Source organism: Diabrotica undecimpunctata, chromosome 4 (assembly GCF_040954645.1).
Source record: "Diabrotica undecimpunctata isolate CICGRU chromosome 4, icDiaUnde3, whole genome shotgun sequence".
In the NCBI taxonomy this organism is placed as follows: domain Eukaryota; kingdom Metazoa; phylum Arthropoda; class Insecta; order Coleoptera; family Chrysomelidae; genus Diabrotica; species Diabrotica undecimpunctata.
Window position 1 is genome coordinate 29,295,915 of NC_092806.1, and position 25,469 is coordinate 29,321,383.

General features: G+C 33.4%; 1 protein-coding gene across 6 annotated transcripts in view; it reads left to right on the forward strand.

Moving 5' to 3' along the window:
- Positions 1-25,469, forward strand: part of trio (trio Rho guanine nucleotide exchange factor) — a 668,772-nt gene that overhangs the window by 515,543 nt on the left and 127,760 nt on the right. For all 6 annotated transcript variants that reach the window (XM_072529242.1, XM_072529243.1, XM_072529237.1 and 3 more), the window contains one exon: positions 22,577-22,688. In XM_072529242.1, coding sequence (XP_072385343.1) covers positions 22,577-22,688 — 112 coding nt within the window. The remainder of the gene's footprint in view (positions 1-22,576; positions 22,689-25,469) is intronic.

Sequence of the window (25,469 nt, forward strand, 5' to 3'; positions counted from 1 at the left end):
TCTGTCTTAGGAAGCAACTCTAACATGGCTTCGTATAGACGCAAAGTAGCGACATCTGATAATAAAATCGTAGACTAATTTTCGAAACCAAATTCAAGAATTAAGCTTTAATCTGTGCCTTCTAAGAATTGCAAGGGCAAAACAGACGTTGATAAAGATGTTAAGAGAGACATGGGGAATCTAAAAATTGCATTCCACAATATATCTCCTCAACTAAGCAAAATTCTTAGCGAATTGGTTTCTAGTACTCGCACAGAGTATATCGAAATAAAAAGAAAAAGACAGTTAAGATTTGATTTCACGTACAGCGCGCTTGCGCATCCGCTTAGTAAGCTCATTTAGCTTAGCTTATTTGATTTATATTCTTTTTCTTGATTTTTTTTAGGTTTTTGGTATTTCAAATGTGTAACGTGTCCATGATAGAACTGACTTATTCCATTTGTACCGGTAACTTCTGTCTTACCTACTTACTTTTCCTTGACATTTATATCCATTAAGGGGGCGTAGACTCTGGTCGTCTAGCTAATTTATTTCTATTCTGAGCAGCGATGCTACTCCTAGTCGTACTCAACGTCCTTTATCAGGTTAATCAGTGAACATTGTTTTTACAGGCCTTTCCTGATTCATGTCATTGACCCCCGGATACTCCCTACTTCGGACACAATACAAAGTCTTCTGCACAGCTCCATATGTTTTCGTCGAATATCGGCTCACGTAGCCAGAATATTCTCTTCGCTTATTTTTGAGGCGTATGTACCTGAATCATAGTTGTGTAATCTTTATTGTGTTACTCTAAATAAACTTATAAATTTAAGGAGTTTATGCGAGACTTCCAGCTTCCGCTGGATCTGCTATCTGACAAACGGGTCAATTTTATGTGTTTGTCCAAAAATGTCATTTTTACACCATTTACATATCAAATAAAACGATATCGAAACTTACTAGAATGTCGGAGGGTGTAATAGATACTGTTTAAGAAAATCGATAAAATGCAAAGAATTTTGGCTGAAAGATGAAGAACAATATATAGAGAATATCATAAACATTCAATCATACGTTAACATAACACGACACAAGGACAAACAGTTTAAAAACAGTTTATTGTTGGGTAGCCTAATTTTGACAAAATGCCCCGAAGATGCTCTAGGAGCAAAAGTACTTGGGCAAGATTTAATAAAAGCTGTGTTCGATATCTGCCTTTTATTTGATTAAAATCAATAGAGGACCAAGTAATAAAAATATGGGTGTTTGTGATATTCAGTTTTCGTCTAGTGGAATGAATAGCTTAACGAAGAAGAGCAAAACTAGTTTTTCTAAGAATTTGGAAGATATAAGAAGTATAGTGTTAGAGTTTTATATATTTGGGAATGACTTTATGGGCTCGGCAGGCTTCAAGGAATGTTAAATCGCAAAAAGGCGATTCTTGCTCAGCAGCAGATTACTGTATGATTTAGTGAGATTGTAAAATTAATATTAAACTCACCTGGTCTCCGGGTTGGACCTTTTATATTCTCGTATCTACTATTTTAATGATCCCGGTTTTGGAAGCATAACTGAATATTGGAAAAACAAGTTTTCCTACGAGGTTGTTGATTAGTATTTTTTATATTTTCGTTTTTCTAGATTTTAGGCATAACCGTTTTGCCCATCTAAAAATTACTTAAAGTCATTTCTCAAACTAAATTTCATTTTTAAGATTTTTCTGTCTGCATTCGTTCGTTGCATAAATTGGAATCGATTGGATCGTTCAAGTAAGTTCAGCCCTTCTCCACTCCGACCTGTCAAGATTTTTTATGCTACCCTCCCGAAATCCCCATCAACAACACTACATAGAAGCCAAATCGGATGTGCAGAGGCAAACTTGGCAAATAAAAAACGAATGTTGGACAGCTAAATGACGTGAAATACAGAATCTGGCTGAAACTAAGGACACCAGGACATTTTTTAAGTAACTAAAGCTATATACGCCCCCACGACTCAAGGGCTACACCCATTGCACTCAAGAGATGGTATTCAACTTTTTAAGGATACTTTCTCAATCAACTGCCGTTAGAACACGTTGACGAGCTTTTTAATAGACAGTCGCCGATTGATGTGGATATACTTAACACCATTCCTCAAAAACCTATACAGTATTATCTAAGCAACGTTCCTATTTTACAAGAGGTCGAAAAAACAGCCAAACAACTTAAAAAAAACAAAGCAGCTGGTTCTAATGGAACTCCTGATGATCTATTTAATGAAGCAGGCCGAGCACTTGGGCAACATACCTACTTATTTATTTATCAAAAAAAATGGAACACCGAAATGATCCCTCTTATTTAAAAAAGCGACAAAGCCTTATATGTAAATTACCCGAGACTATCACTACTTTCTGTTGCAGAACAGTCATTGTCGGAATCATAGTGAGGGTTCAGACTAATTCGAGGAACCTCCAACATTATATTTAACGCAAGGCAAATGCAAGAAAAATCCAAAACATAAAACCTTTCACTTTATATCGCCTTGATAGATCTTGTTAAGGTTTTCCACACTGTAAAAAGGGAACCGCTCTGGAAAACCTTCTGCCTCTGTTGGATATCCTCAAACATATTTTAACAGAGTGCGGCTAGTGCATGACAATATGATTGCTAGCGTTCGTATCAGCGAGATAAACATGATTAACAAGAGTTAAACAGGAGTGTGTAATTGCTCCGACCTTGTTTTCCATTTCCCTAGGAACAATAATGTATCTTGTTAGATATATGTACCTTCAGGTATAGAAAGAGAGTGCCGATTTGACGGAGGACTGTTTAACCTTATCAGACTCCGTGCCAAATCTTCGATAACGTTTTTTGTTTGTTTGTTTTGTTTTTTGACAACGACAACATCAGAATCCAAACAAAACTTTACGTTTACCACGCTAGAGTGATTCCTATACTTAGGGTTGTGAAACTTGAACTACCGACAGGCGACACCTAAAGTATTTGGAAAAATATTACCAACATTGCCTTATATGAATTCTGAGAGTGACGTGGAAGAACCGAAGGGCCAATATCAGCATCTTACAAGTAGCGGCATCAGCATCTCAAAAAGTATTGAAGCAATGATTATGAAACACCAACTTCGATGAACTGGACACGTGGTCCGAATGTCCGATACGCGCTTCTCGAAGTTGTTCTCACACTTTAGAAGTGGACAACGCAAGCAGAAAGGGCAACAGAAGCGATACATGGATAATCTTAAAAACAACATAATTAAATGTGACATCGACTTTAGCACCTGGGAAGACGCATCAACAGACCACCCGGTATGGCGAAGAACAGTGTATGAAGGTGCAACAAACTTAAACAACAGCGACGCAGTTATGAATCTGATTAGAGAAATCGAACCAAAGAACGAGAATTTAACCAATTAAATAATCCCCAGCAAAGGGCTGCCAACGCAGACTGGGTATGCCGTGATGTGATCGAGTTTTCGGTTCCAGAAATGGTCTATTTAGTTACCGTAGAACGCACAATTGGCCATTGTTAATAACGATATCACGGAAGATATTTAGATACCCGGCAGGAAGTGAATACTTATGATGATGATCCTCAAAATCTCTAAGAAACACATATGGTTCTGTTATTTTGGTAACGATTTCATAAGTGGACATCGCAAATTATAATTACTATTGTTGATGGATTTTTGCTACATGCGTTTGCTTCTATACCTTTGTACATATGCCTCTATGTGCTATATTTTACTGTTTACTGGTCTAGTGACTAGTAGTAACTATTATTATTATTTAGTTGTTTCTAGTAGATGGGGAATTTATTTGGTTTTAATTAATTGAATGTTTAATCCTTCGTTGTTTTAGTTGTGTAATATCTTACATATTTCTATGTTTTCATATTTCTTAACAATTCTGCTAATAAAACTTATTTTTTATTTCCCTTTCATTGTGAAAATCCTCTTTATAACAAGCCCATTATTCGGACCCAACATCCGTCTGCCATTACAAAACCGTCTCTCCTAAACAACACCGCCTGCAAGCGGTAGCAAGGAAGAACTTGTTAGACAAAATAACACATTTACTTATTAAGGAAACAAAACGTATTCGGGGAATTTTATCGCGACCGGATTTTACTTAATTATCCCGTTCCTCCTCCATCGTTGTTGCTCTGACATTTTCCCCATTATTCCAATTAGAATGCCGGCTACCTGTAGCTCTCTAATAACTAACAAGAGAGATATGGCCATTATTTCCTCGTTCGTGTCGGGCGAAAGCAAATAGGCTGGTAACATGCCACCATATGCTCTATTTATGCCAGAATCGGTGATGACCTTTTGAGATATTCCTTTATTGGCGACGTAGAAGTTACCAGGAAGTTTCGGTAAAGAATGTGGCAGAGTCTAAAAGTTTTTCAGATAAAAGTACGCGAAAATTATTGTAATAATTGTTCGATTTTTCGATGTACGTAACAACTGATTAAAATAAACAGTTTAAGTGAAACATAATTGATTTAGTAAATTACAGAACAATTGGATATTAAATGGAATTGCATTTGTGTTTAGGTGAAAATGCCGTCAAGATAAGAAAGCAGAAGTTATGATGATTAGGGAACGTTCAATGTCCAAATAAAATCATTTGATAGGGAAAATTTCATTATTAGAACGAGTACTACTTGCTGGACTTAATCTTTTCTAAAATCTTCTAAAAAGCTTCTTGATTCAATAAAAAGGACTTACATTGTAGGAATAGATGGAAACCGTAGAGAGCAAAGTCCATAGTTTGCCAAGAAACTTTTGTTTTATAGGTGCATTGTGATGCAAAAGTATCCTGTTCTTCTTTAATTCGAGTCTCTTAGTATGCTCCAGTTATAGTTTTGGCCTGTTGTTTTATAAGGCATCCACAAATACCGACACTATGACTTCTCACTCCGATGTCACTGTTCTCCACTTCTTTAGAGGGGAAGAACCGGTTTCTGTCTGAGATTGCTGTTTAGTTTAGCTTTTTAGTAGTGAATCCAGTGTTCACTTATTACAGAGTATCAATGCACAAGGTCACTGAAATGCACTTTTCCAAAAAGAGTCATGCGATTGTATTTGTCTTATGTGTCTTTTTTTATTCAATTTCTTGCGCAAGATGTGACCAATGAGTTTCTTTAATACCTCTAGAGTCTAGACCATTAACACTTTTGCTCATGTTTATATGTCGATCTTCTAAAACCGTATTACGTATTTTGTGAATAATTTCTACTATGGTAGAAGTTTTTGAACATCCTTCTAATTAATCATCTATCATGGCCACGTTTCAAGTAGGTTACATAAGGCAAGTCAACTGTTAAAATGGCTGCCACAAAGTGCCAATTGATAAACATTACAGGTTAATATGATTCTTAATTTATATAAAAATAAATTGAAAACGATTTCCGGATTAGAAATCGCAACGTCAATAATCCCATATAAATACAATATTTGCCACTTAAAAATTGTCACAAGAAAACAGTTTTACAAATGAATAAAGTTGTTGTAAACTTTACTAACTAATTTTAAAATGAGTTGATTAAAAATAATTCTATTCAATTAAGGCATCAACCAAGGTTGAATGGCGACCCTTTGCAACTTTTTGGGCGGCTCACCAACGCACCAATATAATTTTAGAAAAAATCAACAAACTTAGAGCGTGAGCGTGCCGAAATGTGACCGGTGACAAAAATGCGCGCTAACAGAAGAATAATAGTGGGAAACCTATTTTACTGCAAAAGTTTAATCCCTACTCCCCAGCAAATATGACGGCAAATAATCTCTGATGACTGGATTATTAACGATTTTGAAAATGGTCTGAAATTGAAGAGCTTATTTCCATATCTTAAATCCATGAAATGGTGAAACTCACAAATTACAGATTTTTATTTAAGAAAAAAGTAATTAAGATACAACTTTAGGAAGAGGTATAATGTCTTACAAGTTATATTGTCAATCTTTATACAGACGTACAAAAATCTTAAGGCTTTGGAAGTGCCAAAATTACAATGACATGATCTGGATTTAAGACGCTTTGGGAATAACAAGGTATTTAATAGGATTAATATCGGGTAAATTTTAATTAGTATACTCAAATATTGGATATTTAATGAAATTTTTTTATTTATTCCTAGTTTGCAGTAGGTAATGTTAGACAAAACAACTTTTAAAAATTATTCAATCATCATCATTGTCACTTGAAGTAGAGTTTTCAACAGCATTACTTGTATCAGCTGATAAAATTTTCTGCCAAAATGACATGGCATGATGCTGTTCGAAAATACCTAGCTTACTTACAAGTACTTTAACATCTTTTAACTTATCTTTCTTAATTAAATGGCCTAAGGCCTCTCTGTTTGGATTAAGAGATGACCATTTCTTCCCTCTTTTTAACAGTGTATGAAAACATGGAAAGATCCGAGTAGCTGGACTTGCAACCCACTCTGCTAGCTGTTATCTCCATGGAGTTCATTTCTGTAATATTGAAGTCCATTTTGGATTTTATGTGCCTCCTAACCGATATTTTCCAACATTTGAGCCACTTTACTGAGCATTGGGAGAATAATGCAGTTTTTGTTTTGAGCTCTGCATCCATCACAAAATAGATTAATTTTCTTTATGGCTGGATTCGAGGCACTAAAAGCAGTTAAGTGTTGATACAAAGCACTACAAACCTGTGAACTACCCTTCATACCATCATTTTCGCCCCATGTATAAAATGATACATCAGTTTTATCCTGTTTAGATTTTAAACCATAATGGCGTACAATACCCAGATAGTACTGCCACAGCTGACGAGAATAAAAGGCTTCACATAAGGCTTCACATAATCGACACGTCGATTACCTTCTTCACAATAGCTACATACATCTGTACGATGTGTCAAATCCAAGATTGAATTCAGTGGTAAATATTTTGTAGTATAAGTAATGTTTACAAGACTGGGCCTCTGCTTTGCCTCCAGAAATTACTTCCACATTCCTCTTACAGAAAGTTGTGAAGGTAAATACTTCCGGTAAGGTGTCTGAAACAAAGAGAAAATAAACGTTAGTCACTATAATGAACTTATGAAAAGACAAAAAAGTAATCAGTAACTTTTTAACTTATATAGATGTATTAATTGGTTGGACTGCAAAACTTTTAATAATGATGGCAGTAAAAATTTACTTTCTCTCGTCCATGTTTTGAACTGCACTTGAAACTCATGATATGTTGACGAATCAAATCCTTTATGTTGTTAATATGAATATTAGTGCGTTTGTCTCCTCTTCTTTCTTGTCTGGAAGAACCATTTCGGAAGTAATACGCAGCAAGGCGCTGAACACGTTTGGTCGATATTCCGAGAATGCTGCAGAAACTGGCAGAGCACACCACTTTATATTTCTACCGTCTTTTTTCTGAACAAATAGCATATTGAAAATTCTCTGTTTCTTTCACTTAATGTTCCCCTAACACGTTTTGTTTTTTGTATTTGTATGACACTGGTAATAAATGAGTCTTGTTCTACTTTACTTTCATGGCCGTATGAAAACGCTTATAGTCTCTAGAAGTAATCAGATTAGCTTGACAACGTCCACCATTATGTCTATAAGCTATCCGTGGCGACGAGCCACGTCTTTTATCTATATTTTTCGCCCACTGTGCAGGTGTTCGTGATCTTTTTTTCGCAGTACGACGCGTGTGAGACACTATCTCATACAAATAAACACAGATGCTTGACCCTTACTGTACGCATTAACTAATCGCAAACAAGTAAACATCCATGATGAGTCACGTGACTTCTATGCACTCATGGATTGGCCAGGCGGATTTAAGACGCTTTGAAAATAAACTAGTCGGGAAATAAGACGTTTTGGAAATAAATACAATTTTCAAATCCATTTTTAAATAGTAAATAAGTTGTTTTGGTGTATAAAACGATATTCTAGACCTAAAGAAAGCTATAATGTTTTCAATAAAATAAAAACCTCAAAAAATCGAAATTTTGGATTTAAGACACTTTGGAAATAGGCTCTTCAATTGGAAACGTCAATCAAATAGATTTATTCCCTCAATGGTGGTTAATTCCCATTTATATATTTGTTACAATAGTATTATAATCAGCAATAAAATGTACATCTGAAAGGGAATGTTCCAATCATGTGATTACATTCAAGAGAAATCGTTTTTAAGTAATTACATGATATATATCATTGTCGTCAATAGAACATTCTTAACAATTGTTTTTATTTAAAATTTTAAATTTACAACCTATCATTATCTTATCACGATATTTATTCAAGATAAGTCATTTTTCGCATTTACTCTCCAAGGCGGTTAGTGTTCATCAACTCGCCGTAGTATGCGCGGTAATTTTTTTCTCAAGAAATCATGACGAAGATGAGACGGTTCTTCCACAACTTGTGTAATTGTAAATCTCTGAAAAATCAATGTGGCGGTTATAAGGATAGCTATTCGGATATGTCCGATAAACCGTAAGATATTTTGTTATTTGCTTTTCGTGAGTAATGTTTTTGTTTGTTTGAGAGACATTCGGTTGTATACAGTCGCTGTCAAACAAACATCACAACACCTTGAAAGTCATCATGTTGGTTTACTTTATTTTTGGTTTTTATTATCTGTAAACTAACTTGTTATGTAGCGTCAATTTTTGATGTTTCCATAAAGAATGTTAGCTTACAACATATTTATCACACAATATAACACGTGATTTTAATAAAAATGTTTAATGTTAAGTTAACGTTTAACCTCATCGAAAAATATTATGACGTTTTATTCCTAATGCAAAAAAATGACAGAGGCTGACATTTATATACCTACATATCTGATCGATCATATTGAATTTAATAACCGAATTCTGTACAAATACAAACATTTTTTTTATATGTTATTATCAAAATTAAAAAAAAAATAGTATTTGTCCCAGAATCTCCTAGTACCTTGGAAGCTAAAACATTTGAAGTAATTCGGATAAAAATTAAGGTTAAAATGAGACTAAGTCGTTCTTGTTCTGAAGCTATTTTCTTGTGGCATTTTAAATTAATTACTATTTAAATGGGAATAAGCCACAATTAAAGGTTAAAACACTAATGTTTGTATTTTGAGAGCGATTTCCGAAGTGGAAATTGAAACGTCAATAAACTTACTTTAACCTTTAATTGAGGCTTATTCCCATTTAAATAGTAATTAAGTCGTTCTTGTGAATATCCTATCTATATCAATCTGTTGCAAAATAACTATCGCTTACCGAATTAAATTGTGGAAACCGTTACCTTTAATTTTATTGCCATACTGTTTCCTTGTTTTTCTTTCGGTACCGTATTAGATCCCCATACTGTTGGCGTATGGGGATCTACATCTACATCTACAAGTATTCATTTTTAGACCTATTTCTCTTCCTTCCTTTTCTATTCAATCCAATAACTCTTGAAAGCCTTGCAGACTATCACTTGCAGATTTTACTCCAAAATCTTTATCTTGTAAAGCCTATTTGAAAATTATATCCGAGTAGATATTATTTAACAGCGGTGATAGAATACATCCCTGTCTATGCCTCTTTGAATGTAACAGAATGTAACATTCGGCGGTTAATCTCCTATCGACTCGTATGACTGCTTTCTGGTTGCAACAAGTTTTCTATGATACGTAGATCTCTACCGTCAATGCCTTTGGTTCTTAATATGTTCAAAAGCGCTCCAAGCTGTACCCTTTTGAAAGTCCCTTCGTAATCGATGAAAGCCATATAAATATATTTATGTAGGTTGCGGCATTTATAGAGAAGTACATTTAAACCAAAAAGTGACTCACGGGTACCCAGCGCAGTCCTAATTCCAAACTAGCTTTTGTCTAGGTGTCTTTCGCAATGATTTCTTAGTTTTCCATTAATAATGCTAAAAAAATTTCAATGTGTGGTTCATCAGACTAATTAACCTGTAGTCGTCACATCTTTTTGCCCGCAGCTTCTTTGGAATTACTATAATAACAGACTTAAGCTATTCCTCAGATATTTCACCTAGTATACATGTCATTAAAAAACTTAACTAGAGCACTGATGTGGTCCTCTTGTATTTTTTTTTATTTGTTGTCTGATCCAGTTGCTTTCTTGTACAACCAAAGTTCTGTTTCGGTGTATCAAAGTTAATTTTACTGAAAAAGAAAATTTTTCTGAGACGTATTAATGCGAACTTAACCAGCTCTATGGAGAGACAAATTTCGCGATCAAAGTGAAAAAGGCTAGAACGAGATAGCTGGGATGCCGGGGGTGCATAGACCAATAAATAGGTAGTTAAAAAGATCTGCGGGATCCAAGCGTAAGAAGAGACCGACGCAATGCTCCCGGGCGTTCGATCTGTGACCTGGACTCGACAAGGGACGTAGTGCTATTGGATGTGTGTGTGTGGTTGGAAATATGATGATGATACTGTTCACTTGTATGATTGGTTGCGAATCAGCTTTTGTATAATGTAATGTAGTAGAAAAAAATTAAACGATCTGTGTGCAATGTTCATCTTTCTAATAAATATGGCATAATTTTAATGTATGGTTCATACTCATTTAGCCCAACACGTAGTGTTCTTGAAGTTTCCTTTAATTATACAAGCATTAACCTTGTTGTTTCAAACGTTCTAATAGTTGGCATCAAACACAATAAGCTTTAGTGATAACAAAGATATTTTTGATCAAACGGGTCCAGAGAGAAACAAAAATAAACGTTTGTCATTCCTTTTTTCAGGTAGCTTAGCTTCCTCTGTGGATGTGTTAGTTGTTGCTCTGGAACCTCAGAGTCTTTTTAACATTTTTACCACAAATTTGCCGTATTGCTTATATATATATATATATATATATATATATATATATATATATATATATATATATATATATATATATATATATAGATTTATTCTATGGGTAACTGATGTATCCTAACCGATCGTCATATTTCTACTAGGCTTAAGCTAAATAGTTGGCGTTTTGCTATCGGTATTCCTGTTTATTCCTGGTGCCAATGCTCGAAGGATTTTATGTTGATCTATATCTATAGTTTCAAACGCCTTTTCATACTCTACGAATATAAGAACTTATAAGGTTTGTTGTATTCTTTTCTCTTTTCTCTTGTTACACTTTTCTATTAGCGTTTTAATAACTTTTAGAGATGATCATTTGTTCCGTATCTGGAGCGGAACCCAGTCTGTTCACAAGGTTGGTAACTATCAATTTTGTTCACAAGCCATTTTGTTATTATCTTCATGAATAGTTTGTATGTATGGAAGAGCAAACTAATAGGTCTGCATTTAGGTCTAAAATGTCATCTGCTTTGTGCATTATGGTTATTATTGCATTTTGCCATTGGGAGGAGTTACGAGTCTTGTCAATCAAACATTGCTTTTTCATCACATTTATTAACGTTTTTCCTCCTTCTTTGATTTGTTCTATGACTATCCCATCTTCTCCACGTGATTCATTGTTTTCCATCTCCGAGAGAGCTCTTTTTATTTCCTCTGTTGTGATATCTGGGATGTCTTGTGAGCCTATATTTTAGACTTTTGGTATTTGAATTTTATTCGGATCTAGAAGTTCTTCTCGTTTATACAATTCGGAGTAAAAATTTTAAGTAATTTTTAAAATGTCTTCCTTATTTGTTTTAGTTTCTCCCTTTTTATTTACAAGTTTTCAAATAGTTTTCGGTCCTTCAGTCATTATTCGGCGCAGATCCTTAAAATTTTTATTTTTATCAATGGTTTATTGTATGTTTATTTATATCTTTGTTTATCTATTTATAGTGTTACATTATTAGTGTCTATTTATAGTATTACTGTCTATTTATAGTGTTACAAAATTATCTGTGTATTTGTCTTTAAATTCTCTTCTTTTGTTTATAAGATATTTAGTAACTTGGGTGAGTTTATACTCCTCGTTTTTTGTCCTTTCGAAGAATTTTTGTTATTGTAGAGAATTCTTAGATGTTCTGGGTACATACCAAAATAAAACATAAACGGTAAAAACTCTTCGGCGAATAAGAGTGGCGCGCTGTAATCAAGGAAATTGAAATATTAACTCACCATATTTTTCCGGGAGTAAACAAAGAGAAGGGAGATCGAGTGGTAAAGACGATGGGGAAGTACATCGTTGTCATCTAGAATGACATAAAAAATATGCAAATAATTGAAGCAGTGGTGTCTGCAAAGACTAACCTGATACCAATTTCGCTTTCTGCTATGCTTGTAATAAAAATGTTTTCATCTAATTCCAGAATTAGTTCCACTATATGGTACAATTGAGATAAAAATTGAATTGTTTGAAAAAATATAGCATAATTACAACTTGTTCACAAAGCATCATTAAGGTTTATTACATAAAAATCTCTCGTTACACATATATGATTATCATGTACCTACGGTTCAATAAACACATTAAAATCTAAAAATAACAAGGACAACTAAATAACAAAAATTTCCATGTCAAAACTAATCTTCCCGTGTGTAGATATCGTGACCACATAGGTAAATTCTACACAGTGGAGTAGTAAAAACGTTAAAAACGTTAAAGGGGTAAATCCTGAGATTACATTACTATAGTTAAACAAACTGTTATATATTTGATAGGAATTTTTACTATTTGTGCGTCAATAATCAAGCTATTTAATTTTATAAACCAGAGAAAATAGCAAATAAAAGTGTTTTTCGTGACACTCTAATACAGGTATAACTGCTTTTGATCAATTTGGTGATAGCAATATGTAAAATAAAATGTGCAAGATTACACGTCATTTTTTACTAATGAAAAATACACAATGTAACATCGCTATTTGATTTTAAATAATAAAGGTCAAGACCAGTAAATTATATGGAAAAGTGGCACAATTTTACAGAAAAATCATAGAAAATCCTTTGGCGTGGTAATAGTGACATTATTAAATATATTCAGCTATACAAATTTCAAGAAGTCTAACTTAACAGTCATTGCAAAATTGAACTTGTTTATCCCAGAAAAAATTTATGTTTAAAAGGTATTATCTTTTAAACATAAATTTTACAAAATAAAATTACTTTTTATTTAAAAATCAATTCTATACTTGTTAATTTTTGTTGAATTATGCTTACTATTTTTACAAATACCTACCTTTTTTGACCGAAAAACAATACAAATACATTTTAAAAAAATTAATTGTTATAAACTTTTTATAATTATAGATAAAAATAGTAAGATTAAGTATGTAAATTGTAATATCTTAATTATAAATACAGATTAATTCCATATTTTTTTTTATAGTCATACAAAAATTATAACAATTAATTTTGGTACAACATATTTGTATTGATTTTGAGAAAAAGTAATTGTAAAAAATAATAAGCATAATTAGAAAGCTCTACTTCTCATGACGTCCAGATGTGTACGAAAAAGAGATACACCACCATACCAAGTCCCCTAGGGCTCGATAACACAGAAAGAGTCCCACCAGAGCTCAATTCTTGTGATATCGTAGATATTAGTAGTATAAATAATAATATTTTAAATTGTTTAATCCAATTATCCGGTTAAATAAACCATTCACAAATTAACTAAATGCATTTAAATGATATATGCCAGGTAGCACTCCAAATTAAAAAAAAAAAATTAATTTTCGTTGATTAGAACCGGATATATTGCAACTTTTATAAATTTGAATTTATGAGTTGAATTTTTGAAATAGTAAAATAGCTGTTCTTTGGTCCATCATGGACGGCTTATTTTCAAAACAATATTTCTTACATGTTTTTTGTCTAAACTTGAGCTCTTAATCTTTCAAATGGTTCTTTTTAAATTTCTTATTGTTTATAAACAAAACCTCGGTGAATTTTCGAAAAAAAAGGGCTAACTCTGGTTTTAATAGTCGTAGAACATTATGTTTTATTTTGAATTCGTGTCGAATGCCAACATGGAGAATAAAAAAAATAACTCGGACATTAAAAAAATGCAACTTAAATAGAATCGAGGCTTTTGAACTCTGGTTATACCGCAGAGTATTAAAAATATCATGGACTAATAGAATTACAAATAAAGAAGTACTGGAAAGGGTTGGTAGAGAAACAGAACTAATCACCACTATACAAACCAGAAAACTGGAATACCTAGGCCACGTGATGAGGCGACCAAAATATGAAATTTTGAGACTCATAATACAGGGAAAGATTCAAGGAAGAAGATCTGTTGGCCGAAGCCAGAACTCATGGTTGAAGAATCTACGTGATTGGTATCAATGCAGATCGATTGATTTGTTTAGAGCAGCAAGTTCAAAAATAAAAATAGCCATTATGATTGCCAACCTCCGTAGGGAGACCGCACTCTAAGAAGAAGAAGAATGTTTTTGTTGTATTTCCCTTTATAAAAAGTTTGATTTATTTATAACCTAGAGAAACTTCAGGTTTTCCCAGAAAAGAGTAGTCTGTGGAAATTATAAACTGCTTATCTATATTTAAGAATCTTGCTTTAGATTTTACTAACATGCTCTGTTGACGGCAAATGTTTAATAAAATGTAATCAAAAATTTTAAATTTAGTACATGAGCTACGAAAATAAAGCAAAAAATCGTTCAGATACTGATCCAGTACTTAGCTATCTGCAAATTTTATATATTCAATGTAAAATTTGACATTAATATTGTCTGCATTCATGCTCTGGATTAATATTGTCATGGAAACTCGCAATACAGAGCAAAATATGATTTATGACAATATCGGACAATATTGGATATCTTGTGTAGGAGTAACTAACCATCCGAAAGAAGGCTTATTTCAAGGCGTGTTTTAATTCCTTTGTTTAGAGAGATTTGTAATAAAGGACAACAAACATTTATCGGTCGAATCTGTAAATATATATGCAGCTGTGCGGAAACAAAAATAAAATTTTTATTTACCTAAATAAAAATATGTTCATATTTATAAATTTTTAATAATAGTCATCTTATTGATCTTTTAAATGTTTTGAAGAAACTTTGAGATAAAGTAATCTTCTTAGTCTTCCAACTAAATTACCATTTTTGTTAGTGTTTTTTTTTTCTATGTTTTTTTTATTTCCTGGTTTCATTTGAAACCAGGAAAAATTGGAAAAATTTTGCCGACCATGGGAAACCAGTATCCTTTGAGCTTTACAGCCCAGTAACGTTTTTATACAGGGTATAGTGAGAAAATCAAAACACTGGTCAAATATTTATCAATTACGGTTAAGATTTAACGGGTGACGATTGAAGATTCTTCTTTTTTGTGTGCTTCATCTATTAGGGTAGTTGGCGATCATTACGGCCCATTTTACTCTGCCTGCACCAGTTCCGAAGATTTCTTTTGTTGTTTTTCCACTCCAATGTTTTAAATTTTTCAACCAGGATATTTTTTATTTCTTAGTATGTGACCAAAGTAGCTCATGTTTAGCACATATTAAAAAGTAAAGGCAACAGTACATATTCTTGTCGTACTCCTCGTCTTATAGGTATCTCTTTATATTTCTGTTGATCTACTCGTATTGTGCCTTCTAATATCGGTATAAATTGGTAATGGATTCTCACATCCAGATCATCTATTTTTGTGTTCCGTAATATGTTTGCAAGCCTTCTGTGTTGTATTTTATTGTAGGCTTTCGCAAACTTAACTAGACATATAAATACGTCAGATTTGACATCCCAACTTCGTTCTTTGAGTGTTTTTACAGTAAATAATGCCTCTCTAATGCCAAAGCCTTTTATAGACCCTTTTTCCTGGAATAATATATCATATATTAACCAGACTGTCGTCTTGTTTTTTGTAGACACGTTCATGTATCACTCGCAAGAAGACTTAAAACATGGTTCATCAAGCTGATCGTTGTATATTCTTTAAGGCCGGTTTTCATGCTACGTCTTATTGTACGTTTTGTTGGATAGGACAAATCCTATACAATAAAACGTGGCATGTAAACAGCAAAACGTACGTCTGTCGAATCAAAATGAAATCCAAGGTTAGATCGTAGAAATGATGGGAGAGAGAAGCATAGTTTTGCGAGAACTGATAGGATAAAACGTTACGTGAAAATACATGTTCAGACAAGTCGTCCGATCTTGACTTATTTAACGACTAGTTTCACTGCAGTTCGTTTCATTTTTCCCAAAAAAAGCCTAATAATGTCAGATTTGCGGCAATGCACCCACGATTTTCTCGGGGAATTTATTGAATTGTATAAAAGTTTTTAAGTAGTTATGTTTTAAAACCAAGTAGATGGCATTACAGGTTTCAGGAATTATTTGGCTTAACGCTGGTTTGGATATTATGATTGTGAACTCCAAGTCCTTGACGCTGCGTCCTGTTGTAAGATATTTGAGAGTTGCTGTGAGTCTTTCATGGGGTTTAATGGCTTTTCTCATGAGGTGTCTTATTTCAATATGTATGGTGTTACCAACTCTAGTAATTGACAATAGGCTGAGGTGTCCATTCGCAAATTATTGCGCCAGTCATCTGGTTCGCCTCTTTTAGTAACGAGACGTGGGAATACTGGCTTCTTTTTAGAAGCCCACTCTCTTCACCATCTTGTCTTTTCCCTCTTCATCCCCTTTTTCCTCAGTCGTAGTATCTTTATAGTTGAAAAAGTAAAAGAAAGCAGCCGTGTTTCCTCCATAATAAAAAAAAACACTAAACAAACTTCACACAACTCAAGACTGAATTAGAAATGAGGTAGAAAACGGAAGGAAAAACGTAGTGTGTATACACTGGACAAAACGTACATTTTGTCGTACGTTTTATATGACCCACAAAACGTACAATAAGACGTAGTGTGAAAACGGACCTTTACATTTCGTTGCGTTGGGTTTTTTGTGTATTGGGATAAACACAGATATTACCAATTTTTTCGGAATTTTCCCAGTATCGTAGATTTCATTGAATAATTCTACTAGTTGGAAAATTATACTTTCTAAATGATATGAATTGTTGTTACTGGCGTCATCTACGCGTTATTTTCGGATTATGGAAACATATTGTCCAAAAAAATCTAGTATTTTAAACGTTCCTTTAACTACCAGTCTTTGTTATTTTGACTCCAAATATTTAAGGAGGCAATGTAACATAATTCAAGTTTTTGTGAGTTCCGTTTTAAAACACTCGCCAACTTCAAATTTCTATTAACGCTTTTAAATATTTATTTTTTGGCTTGCAATAACCTTTCTTGCAACGTCCGTGTTTGTTTTGAAGAATAATGGAAAATCCATTATGAGTTTGACTAAATATAACGAACAGCTTGAAATACAATCTCGAGTTTTCATAAAATCATAAAACGAAAACAAACAACGATAGAAATGACTGGAAATGGTTTTCGAATAATTGTGAATTTCGACAAAAAAATATTCATAAATAATACTGAAAAACAATTACAAAAAGTACCATAATAAAATATTTTTATTATCAATCATTTATTTTTAATTTGATGACTACAGTGACGTAAAGGAATATTTTATATTGTGCGTTTCACCCGTTATGGCCGATTTGATATTGAAAACCACTGAAGTAAGATGAAACTACTGTCAATCAAATTACAAGTGGCAGTAAAAACTGTAAATATTTTCTAAATTAAAATTAATCAATCGCAATTGAATTATAAATACGTACAAATATAATAGATGTCTATACATTTGATATTTAAAGATCTTGAGAAGGCGTACGACATAGTCCCTAGGCAAGAGCTATGGAGATGAATGAGAAAGAAATGGGTTCCTGAGAAGTACGTAAAGCTTGTGAAGTATGTGTATGAGGCAGCGTACATCAAAGTAAGGACTTGTCGGATTGACCGAAAGTTTTCCAGTGACGGTTGGTTTCCATCAAGAATCTTCACCGAGTCCCAACCTGTTTCATGTTGTATAGATTTACTGACAAAGAAAGTAAGGGAGGGGGCCCCTTGGTCAATGCTCTTTGTTGATGATATCGGGTTAGTAGAGGATAGCAAAGATATTTATGTTTAACGGTTGAAGATGGGCTATTGAAGAGGGAGATTTTAAGATTAGCAGGTTGAAAACGGAGTATATGTGGTTAGGAGGTAGAGGAATGGTTGGGGATATAAAATTGCTTGGATAAAAATTGGGAAGTGTAGGAGAATGTTGGCTCCTACATAACGGAAAATGGGACACTAAATTGAAAAATTTCCCACATGATACAGGCTGGTTGGTTTAACTGGAAGTGAATGAGCGGGATACTTTTTGATCGAAAAATTCGAGAATGCCTTTCGAGAAGGGTTTTGTAAATTCTGCGTTTTCTTTTCTTTCCCGATATTTTTATTTCTCCATATTGTTTGATTCGGGTAACCTGCGGCTCTGATTGCTCAAAGGAAGCAGAACTTAGTGTACAAAAAGTTCTTAATGTAAAAAATTTGCTACTTAATTTAAAGAAAAATGGGAAAGTGGCTGGGTTACTAACGCCGTAAGGAACATCCCAAATTACACAATTGTAAAAAGTCCAATTGTTCTCCAATGGGTACCATTTTGAAGAGAAAAGTTGGGATTAGGGCTAGCATTGTCGTACTGCCATTCGGCATCAGAACTATTCGGCAATACAGTTAGTAATTATAAACCCTTAAAGGGTTTGAAATTTATGTTACAAAATTGTATATGGGTATATTTTATAAAAACCCTAAAAGGGCTACATTAAAAACACGAACGTTTACCAGCTGAAGTCCGTTTGAAGAGGTTTACTCTCCGGACACTGGAACTCACTTAAAGCATGGGTGTATGTTACCTGAAGTAAAATTTAATTAAAATATTAAACATCAAATAATATTATCAACATTATGTACTATCTTCGGTAACACAATATATTTTAAAGGGTATTTACCAAAATATTTTGGTGGCTCAGGCATGGTATCTTGTATTTTAACCTGATGATGGAACTGTTGTTCCGAAAACGTTCGTGTTTTTAATGTAGCCCTTTTAGGGTTTTTATAAAATATACCCATATACAAAGATTAACCTCTTTTTTGTGATACGTGGTATACAGCCAGCTGCAGGAATTATTTTCCTTGTGGATTTTATTACAAAAGCTTTTAAAAAAACAAATGTGCAGTTGAGTGTTTTTAGAAGAGGAATTTAGTAGTAAAAATTATTTTAGTAAGGCAACCAACATTACGTTTGAATTTAACAAGAGACTTGAAAAAGGGAGGTTGGCAATTGTTGGAAGTGTCCCTTATAAAGCCTAATAGGGTAATGTAAAAGTCTATGCCATGATAGATATGGTAAAAATATTAACGTTATTTCGAATTATTGAGAACTCGTGCGCATCACATACGGTATAAATACTTATAAATACTTAGATAATAAGTCCGGTAACAACATTCTGGTCGAGCAATGTAAGAGAAAGAATAAATGAAGTCAAAATATATAATAACACAAAAGTAGTAAATCTAATAACATGAGGTCGATAAATGTGGTTGGGAGATTTCGTAATTTCAGTTGGAATTCCCGCATTAAACTAAATTAAACGATGATAAAAATGTAAGGCTGAGATGAAAGCCGTTAATTGAAAACAATTTCAATATCATTTGATTTAGCCCTACGGATTTCATACGATTCTAAAATATCCAATCTATTACTTTGCAAGTGTGTAAGAGTTTAATATCTAGAAGGGAATGGCAGTGGTTTGTTGAAAGAATATGGTTGGAGAAAGCAGAGTTAGCATTGCAAATATCTGTGTTTTTGTGTTTATTAATTTTAAATGTTCTGAAATACGGGTCTCTATTCTCGTGCCACTTTGACCGATGTAAACTGTCTTACAAGAAGAATAAGAGTATGGACCTAGAAAATGTATGGAATCAAAAAAGGATATTGAGAAAAGGATATTTAAAGGTTCTTCAGAAATCACGGAAAATGTGAGTCTATTCTTGTTAAAATTTCCCATATACTTTATTAATAAGCTGAAGAAGGTAATTAATATTATTTAAGGCTAACTGTTTAATTACAATGATTTATTTAGATAAGTGAAGTTTGAAGGCTTTAATTAAGAAACTATTGAATGATGACATTTTATGGGAGAATGGATGGTTTGAATGAAAATTAATCAGAGCATCTGTAGTTGTGGGTTTCCTGTATATTTCGGAATTCAGTTTGTTAAAGATAGAATTCTTTAAAATTTAAGTATCAAAAAAAGGAAGTGAAGAATTGGATTCAAACTCTATAGTAAATTATATGCCTCGGGTATATAATTTAGGAATTTGATTGTCTCTTCTTTGGAATTTATAACATCAACATATGTGTAGTAAAATCTCATTTTATTTTAAAATAGAAGATTATGTAGCATCAATGGCTGTTATTTAACAATTTTTCTGCCAAGAGAGGTGATAAGTTACAATCCATGGACAAACCCCAGTTTTGTAAGTAAAATTTATCATAAAAAAAAAAAAAAATTGTTCCAAGCATAGGCCTAATCGTCGTCTTCTTATTGTGCCGTCTTTTAAAGAAGGTTGGTAAAGCTTTAAATGCTTTCCTATCTTTTGCAACTTGAAATATGTGTTCAACACTGAGTTTAGTTCAATCTGATATTCCTCCGAGCCAAGATTTCTTCTTTCTTTCCAATCCTTTTCTTCTCTCTACACTTCCTTGCATGATGACGTGCAGAAGAGAGTATTTATCGTTTCCAAGTATGTGGCCCAGATACGATGTTTTCTTATTTTAATAACGTCAATAAGCTTTCTGGCATGTCCAATTCGTCTTAATACTTCTTCGTTTGAGACTTTTACAGTCCAAGGAATTTTAAGAATACGCCTATATACCCACGTTTCGAATGACTCCATTTTTTTTACGGATTGTGCTTTCAGAGTCCATGCTTCTATCCCGTATAGCAGTTGCGATCATACATAACATTCGACGAACTTCAATCTGATATCCATAGGCCTAATAAAGAGCAAATATCAAAAGTGGTATGAGTAGGTAATGAATTCTTGAAAAGTAATTCTCTAACCAATTGTATGTATTCTTGAGAGGGAATAAATTGGTAACATAGGGAAGAAATTGGATATGATATATATGTATTAGTATTGATAATATGATTAGTAAGATGGATGGAATATCTACCTTATTAAGCTTGTGTGCTAAGTCAACTGAATTGAGAACTAGAAAGGGGTTGTGGATATTGGTAAGAAGTTTGATGTTCGTATTCAAAAATTATGCTATGTATTAGCGTAACAGGGCTGTTTATGAAATTATTTACAGGTCTCATTGGAACGTTTTGTTTGTGGATCTTAGGTAGGCCAAATAGAAGTGGAGTAGTAGTGTTCATATGAATTAAATGAGTAGATTTTATAAAGCTGATGATGACAGTTATGTCGAAACGCACCCTGGATTTTATTAAATAAATATTGTTTTTACAATTTCTGGTTTCATTATTTTATAACTTATAATTTCCATTCTAACCGAGTAACAGATCGTATTTTCTTCACGACCAGAAATAATTGTATTAAAAACAGTTAAATGTAAAATAAAAGGATATTGATAGAACAATTACATTGCGTTGAATTAATGTTAAGATTAATAGTGTTTAGACAATTACTAAAATTAAAAATTGTTGCATTAGAAATATTTTCAGTAATATTTTTTTTCAAAATGTATTGATTTGTGGAAGCCAAATTAGCAGTTGTGTGTTTATTAGGCAAGGCGCTCACCAACGTGGCAACCAAATGGCGTGGCAATGGCGAGCGAGTTCTGTGGTGTCCCAGTGGCAGATAGAATTGTTAAACCTTTATAAACATAATGTAGTCGCACGTATCGAAAGGTCGCACGTGCGACTACATATGTTTATACATTTCACCTGCCACTGGGACACCACAACACTTGTTCGCCATTGCCACGCCATTTGGTTGCCACGTTGGTGAGCGCCTTGCCTTAGGAAGAATTTGAGAATCTACATCCATGAATTAAAGCAGTAATTAATGTAATACATCTACTTGATTTTGGGAACGATTTTCTATATATCTCTCTTGTAGGTGGTGTGGTATATTATTTGCATCATTTGTTAAGTTTAGGTGGAATAATATTAAATACCATTCTGCTATAGAATGAAAATAATACGAAAGACATAAAAGCTGGTGTTTTAGAATAAATATTCTATCCTGAAGCCATTTTCTTGTGGCATTTTAAAGTACAAAAGTATTTTGAGAACGATTTCCGAAATGGAAATTGAAACGTCAATAAACGTACTTTAACCTTTAATTGTGGCTTATTCCCATTTAAATAGTAAATATTCTATCTCAAAACTGAGAATTTTTTACTTTATATTATTAAAATTTATTTAGGAATTGTTATATTCATTAAATGTAAGCGAATATATTTAATTTGTTATCTCCAACATAAACTATGACCAGAAAAATTTAATATATTTTACTAATACCTACAACTCGTTAAAATGCTTGCAGTTCGTTTAAAAATCCTAAAATTTAAACCGAAAGCTCGTTTGGACCGTGTATACATTTTCCTGAAATCGGTTTACATAGAACGCTCATTTAAAAGGCTTAATTGTCAAAAGAAAATGCAACGAGTTGCAACTAAAAGCTTGTATGTATATGCAAAAGTTGAAAGGATTCTATTTTCACTTTTTCTCTTTTTTTTCAGACGGAAATGGCTGCCACCTCCACTTCGAAAACTGTCACAGGGTAAAGTGGACAAAGCGCAAGCCAACACACCACCACCCCTCAAAAAGACTGGTTCCGATAAGAGAATAAAGGTAACTGTAGTTTTTAATTTTGTTTTAGTCTAGTTTTATCGGTTGATCGTCTATAAACGATTTTTGATACGCGAAAGGGATATCTGCGGATTTGTGCACCATCATAATGTTGTTTATATCAGGCAGATGTTATCGTAAACCAATAGTCAGTTATCAGAAATGATTGTTCTTTTTCCATTAGTGTAATATATGTTGGAATATATTTATTATTAGAGGATTATACGTCATGGATTAAAACATAAAATGCGACGGTATTGTATATGATTAATCATCGGCGTCGTGACTACCATCTTTCTCATTGTCATAACCGTCATGATTAACAAGTTACCTAGACATGATCCCTTCTAGTTTCTTCCGCATGTTTTTATCCCGATTAAATTTTTTCTGATATAATACTTCTTCTTGTATTATTCGACCATTTACCAAAGGCTACTTCTTTTAGTTTCTTCTTTCTGTAACTTCTCCTTACAATCTCCGTATTTTTAATTTTTGTTATTATTTTTAAAGCATATCCTCTATCTTAGTCTGTTCACACCAGTTCCACCATACGTAACATCACCAGCCTCATAATTCATCTAAATCAATACAGCTGCATAATTATCTTATTACTCGTATTTTATCGTTCAGTTTTGTCCTTGCATATTTCGTATTATATATTAATTCATTTGCCGATTTCACCATTGAGCTGTACATTATCTCATGATCATGTTCATGACTTTTGTTTTTATTTTCATTCAGTTTGCATTTATGCGATTCTCTAATTTCAATTATCCATAGATTATTGTCTCGGCGTTGTACGTACAACGACCTTAACATATATGTACTTTTTTTTGCACCAACTGGTCCCTGTACTTTTTTTGTCACTCCATTCAGCATTCTCACTTCCGTTACATACATTCGGTGTTCTCTCTTTTTAGCTGCTCAACTTTCAGTGCCATACATCATAACTGGTCTTATGGTTGTTTTATTGTTTGTCATTCAATTTCAACAAAATCTTGCTATAGCATAACACACCACTCGATTCATTCCATTTCATCCTTCTTCCTCAAGTTCCATCTTCTATCGAAGGTTGGAAATCATCCGGGTTATCCGGACCTTGCGGACCTTATTGAGCATTGCTGTAAATAGTTCTGCACTACTGCATTCAAACCATTCCATCATATTCTTAAGCCAGGATATTCTTCGTTTTTCCCACATTTCGCTTTCCTCTAATTTTGTTTTGCATAATGAATTGTAAGAATGGGTATTCTTGTCCTCTTATTTTATGTCCCGAGTAGTCAAGTTTTGCGTATTTTGAAATATTATTTCTTTTTCTGTCGTCGTAAGGCGGCCAACTTATGTATGTGCACTTGTTTTAGTGTTCACGTTTCCAAACTACAAAAAAAAAATAGAGAACACGTAACACAGAAGCATCCTTAGGCGTAGCTCTACATTACATTCCTACAACATAGAAACTTTTTATGTTTAATGAATGATGCACGCGCTAGTTCAATACGGGTCTTGATTTTTTTTATTTTGGTCTACATTTGATGTTAACGATGTTTCCATGTGTTTATTATTATCCACGCCTCTCAATTACAATTTTTTTTTATTTAAACATAGAGAACCCACATCAACCACCAAGGGTTATTAGTGGGGGACATACACAATAGTACAGTTCGATAAATTCAAGTTTATTATAAATATTTATGTCTTTTAGAAACTGCAATAAATCCGAGATATTTGTCGTAAGCGCACTTTTCAGGTTTCCACTAATTCCTCGGCATGTTCTCTTAGGTTGGCGCTGCGGGCAGTCGATTATCAGATGCTTCACGGTGAGTTGAGTAGAGCAGTAGGTACAAATCGGAGCTGGTTCTTTATTTAGAAGATGTTGGTGTGTTACTATTGTGTGGCCGATTCGAAGACGATTTACGATTACTTGATCTCTTCTGTTTCCTTATTGTGGTAGGCTGGCGTCTACTCTAGGCTTTATTGTTTTCAATTTAGAGTCTGTTACGTCCCAGGTTGCTTGCCATAAATTTATTATATGATTCATGGACTGTCGTTTATGGTCGGTGTGGGGATATTTAGTAATTTCTGGAACATTTTCATTTCTGATGGATTTTAAAGCCAATTGATTAACTTCCTCGTTGCCTTTAATGCCAATGTGTGAAGGTATCTAAATAAATGTAACCTTTTTATTTATATGGTGTAGTGCATTAAGTTCATTTCTTATATTTTGTGCAATAGGATGGCTAGGGAAAAGTTGACTAATTCCATGAATTACGCTGAGTGAATCTGTGATGATTAAAATATTATTTTCAGTCGTTGAAGAGGAGTTTTTGATAGCTTTTAATATCGCTGTGGTTTTCCCGATGTAAATGCTGCAATGCTGTGGAATTCTAATGGCATATTTGTAATTTTTATTTGTGAAGGCTGCGGCAAATTACAATTTTGTTAATAACCAGTTGGATGTTTACATCTGCTGACTCAGTCATTATGACTTAGTTTTCTTCAAATTCATCTCTAACACGTATTCATGACAACATGCATTAAGGCGTTGCATTACGTTCTATAAATTATTATTGTTGGCGTTCTTTTTGTATCACTTATGTTATTATTCTTGATTTTTATCGACAAGCTTTCTAGTTGAACCTTATCAAATGCCTTTTCAAAGTCTACAAAACATAAGTACATGCGCTGATTCATGTCCATACATCTCTGGGCCAACACATTTAAAGCGAACAAAGCATATCTTAAGGACATACCGTTTCTAATTCCAAATTGTGTTTCACTTATTTC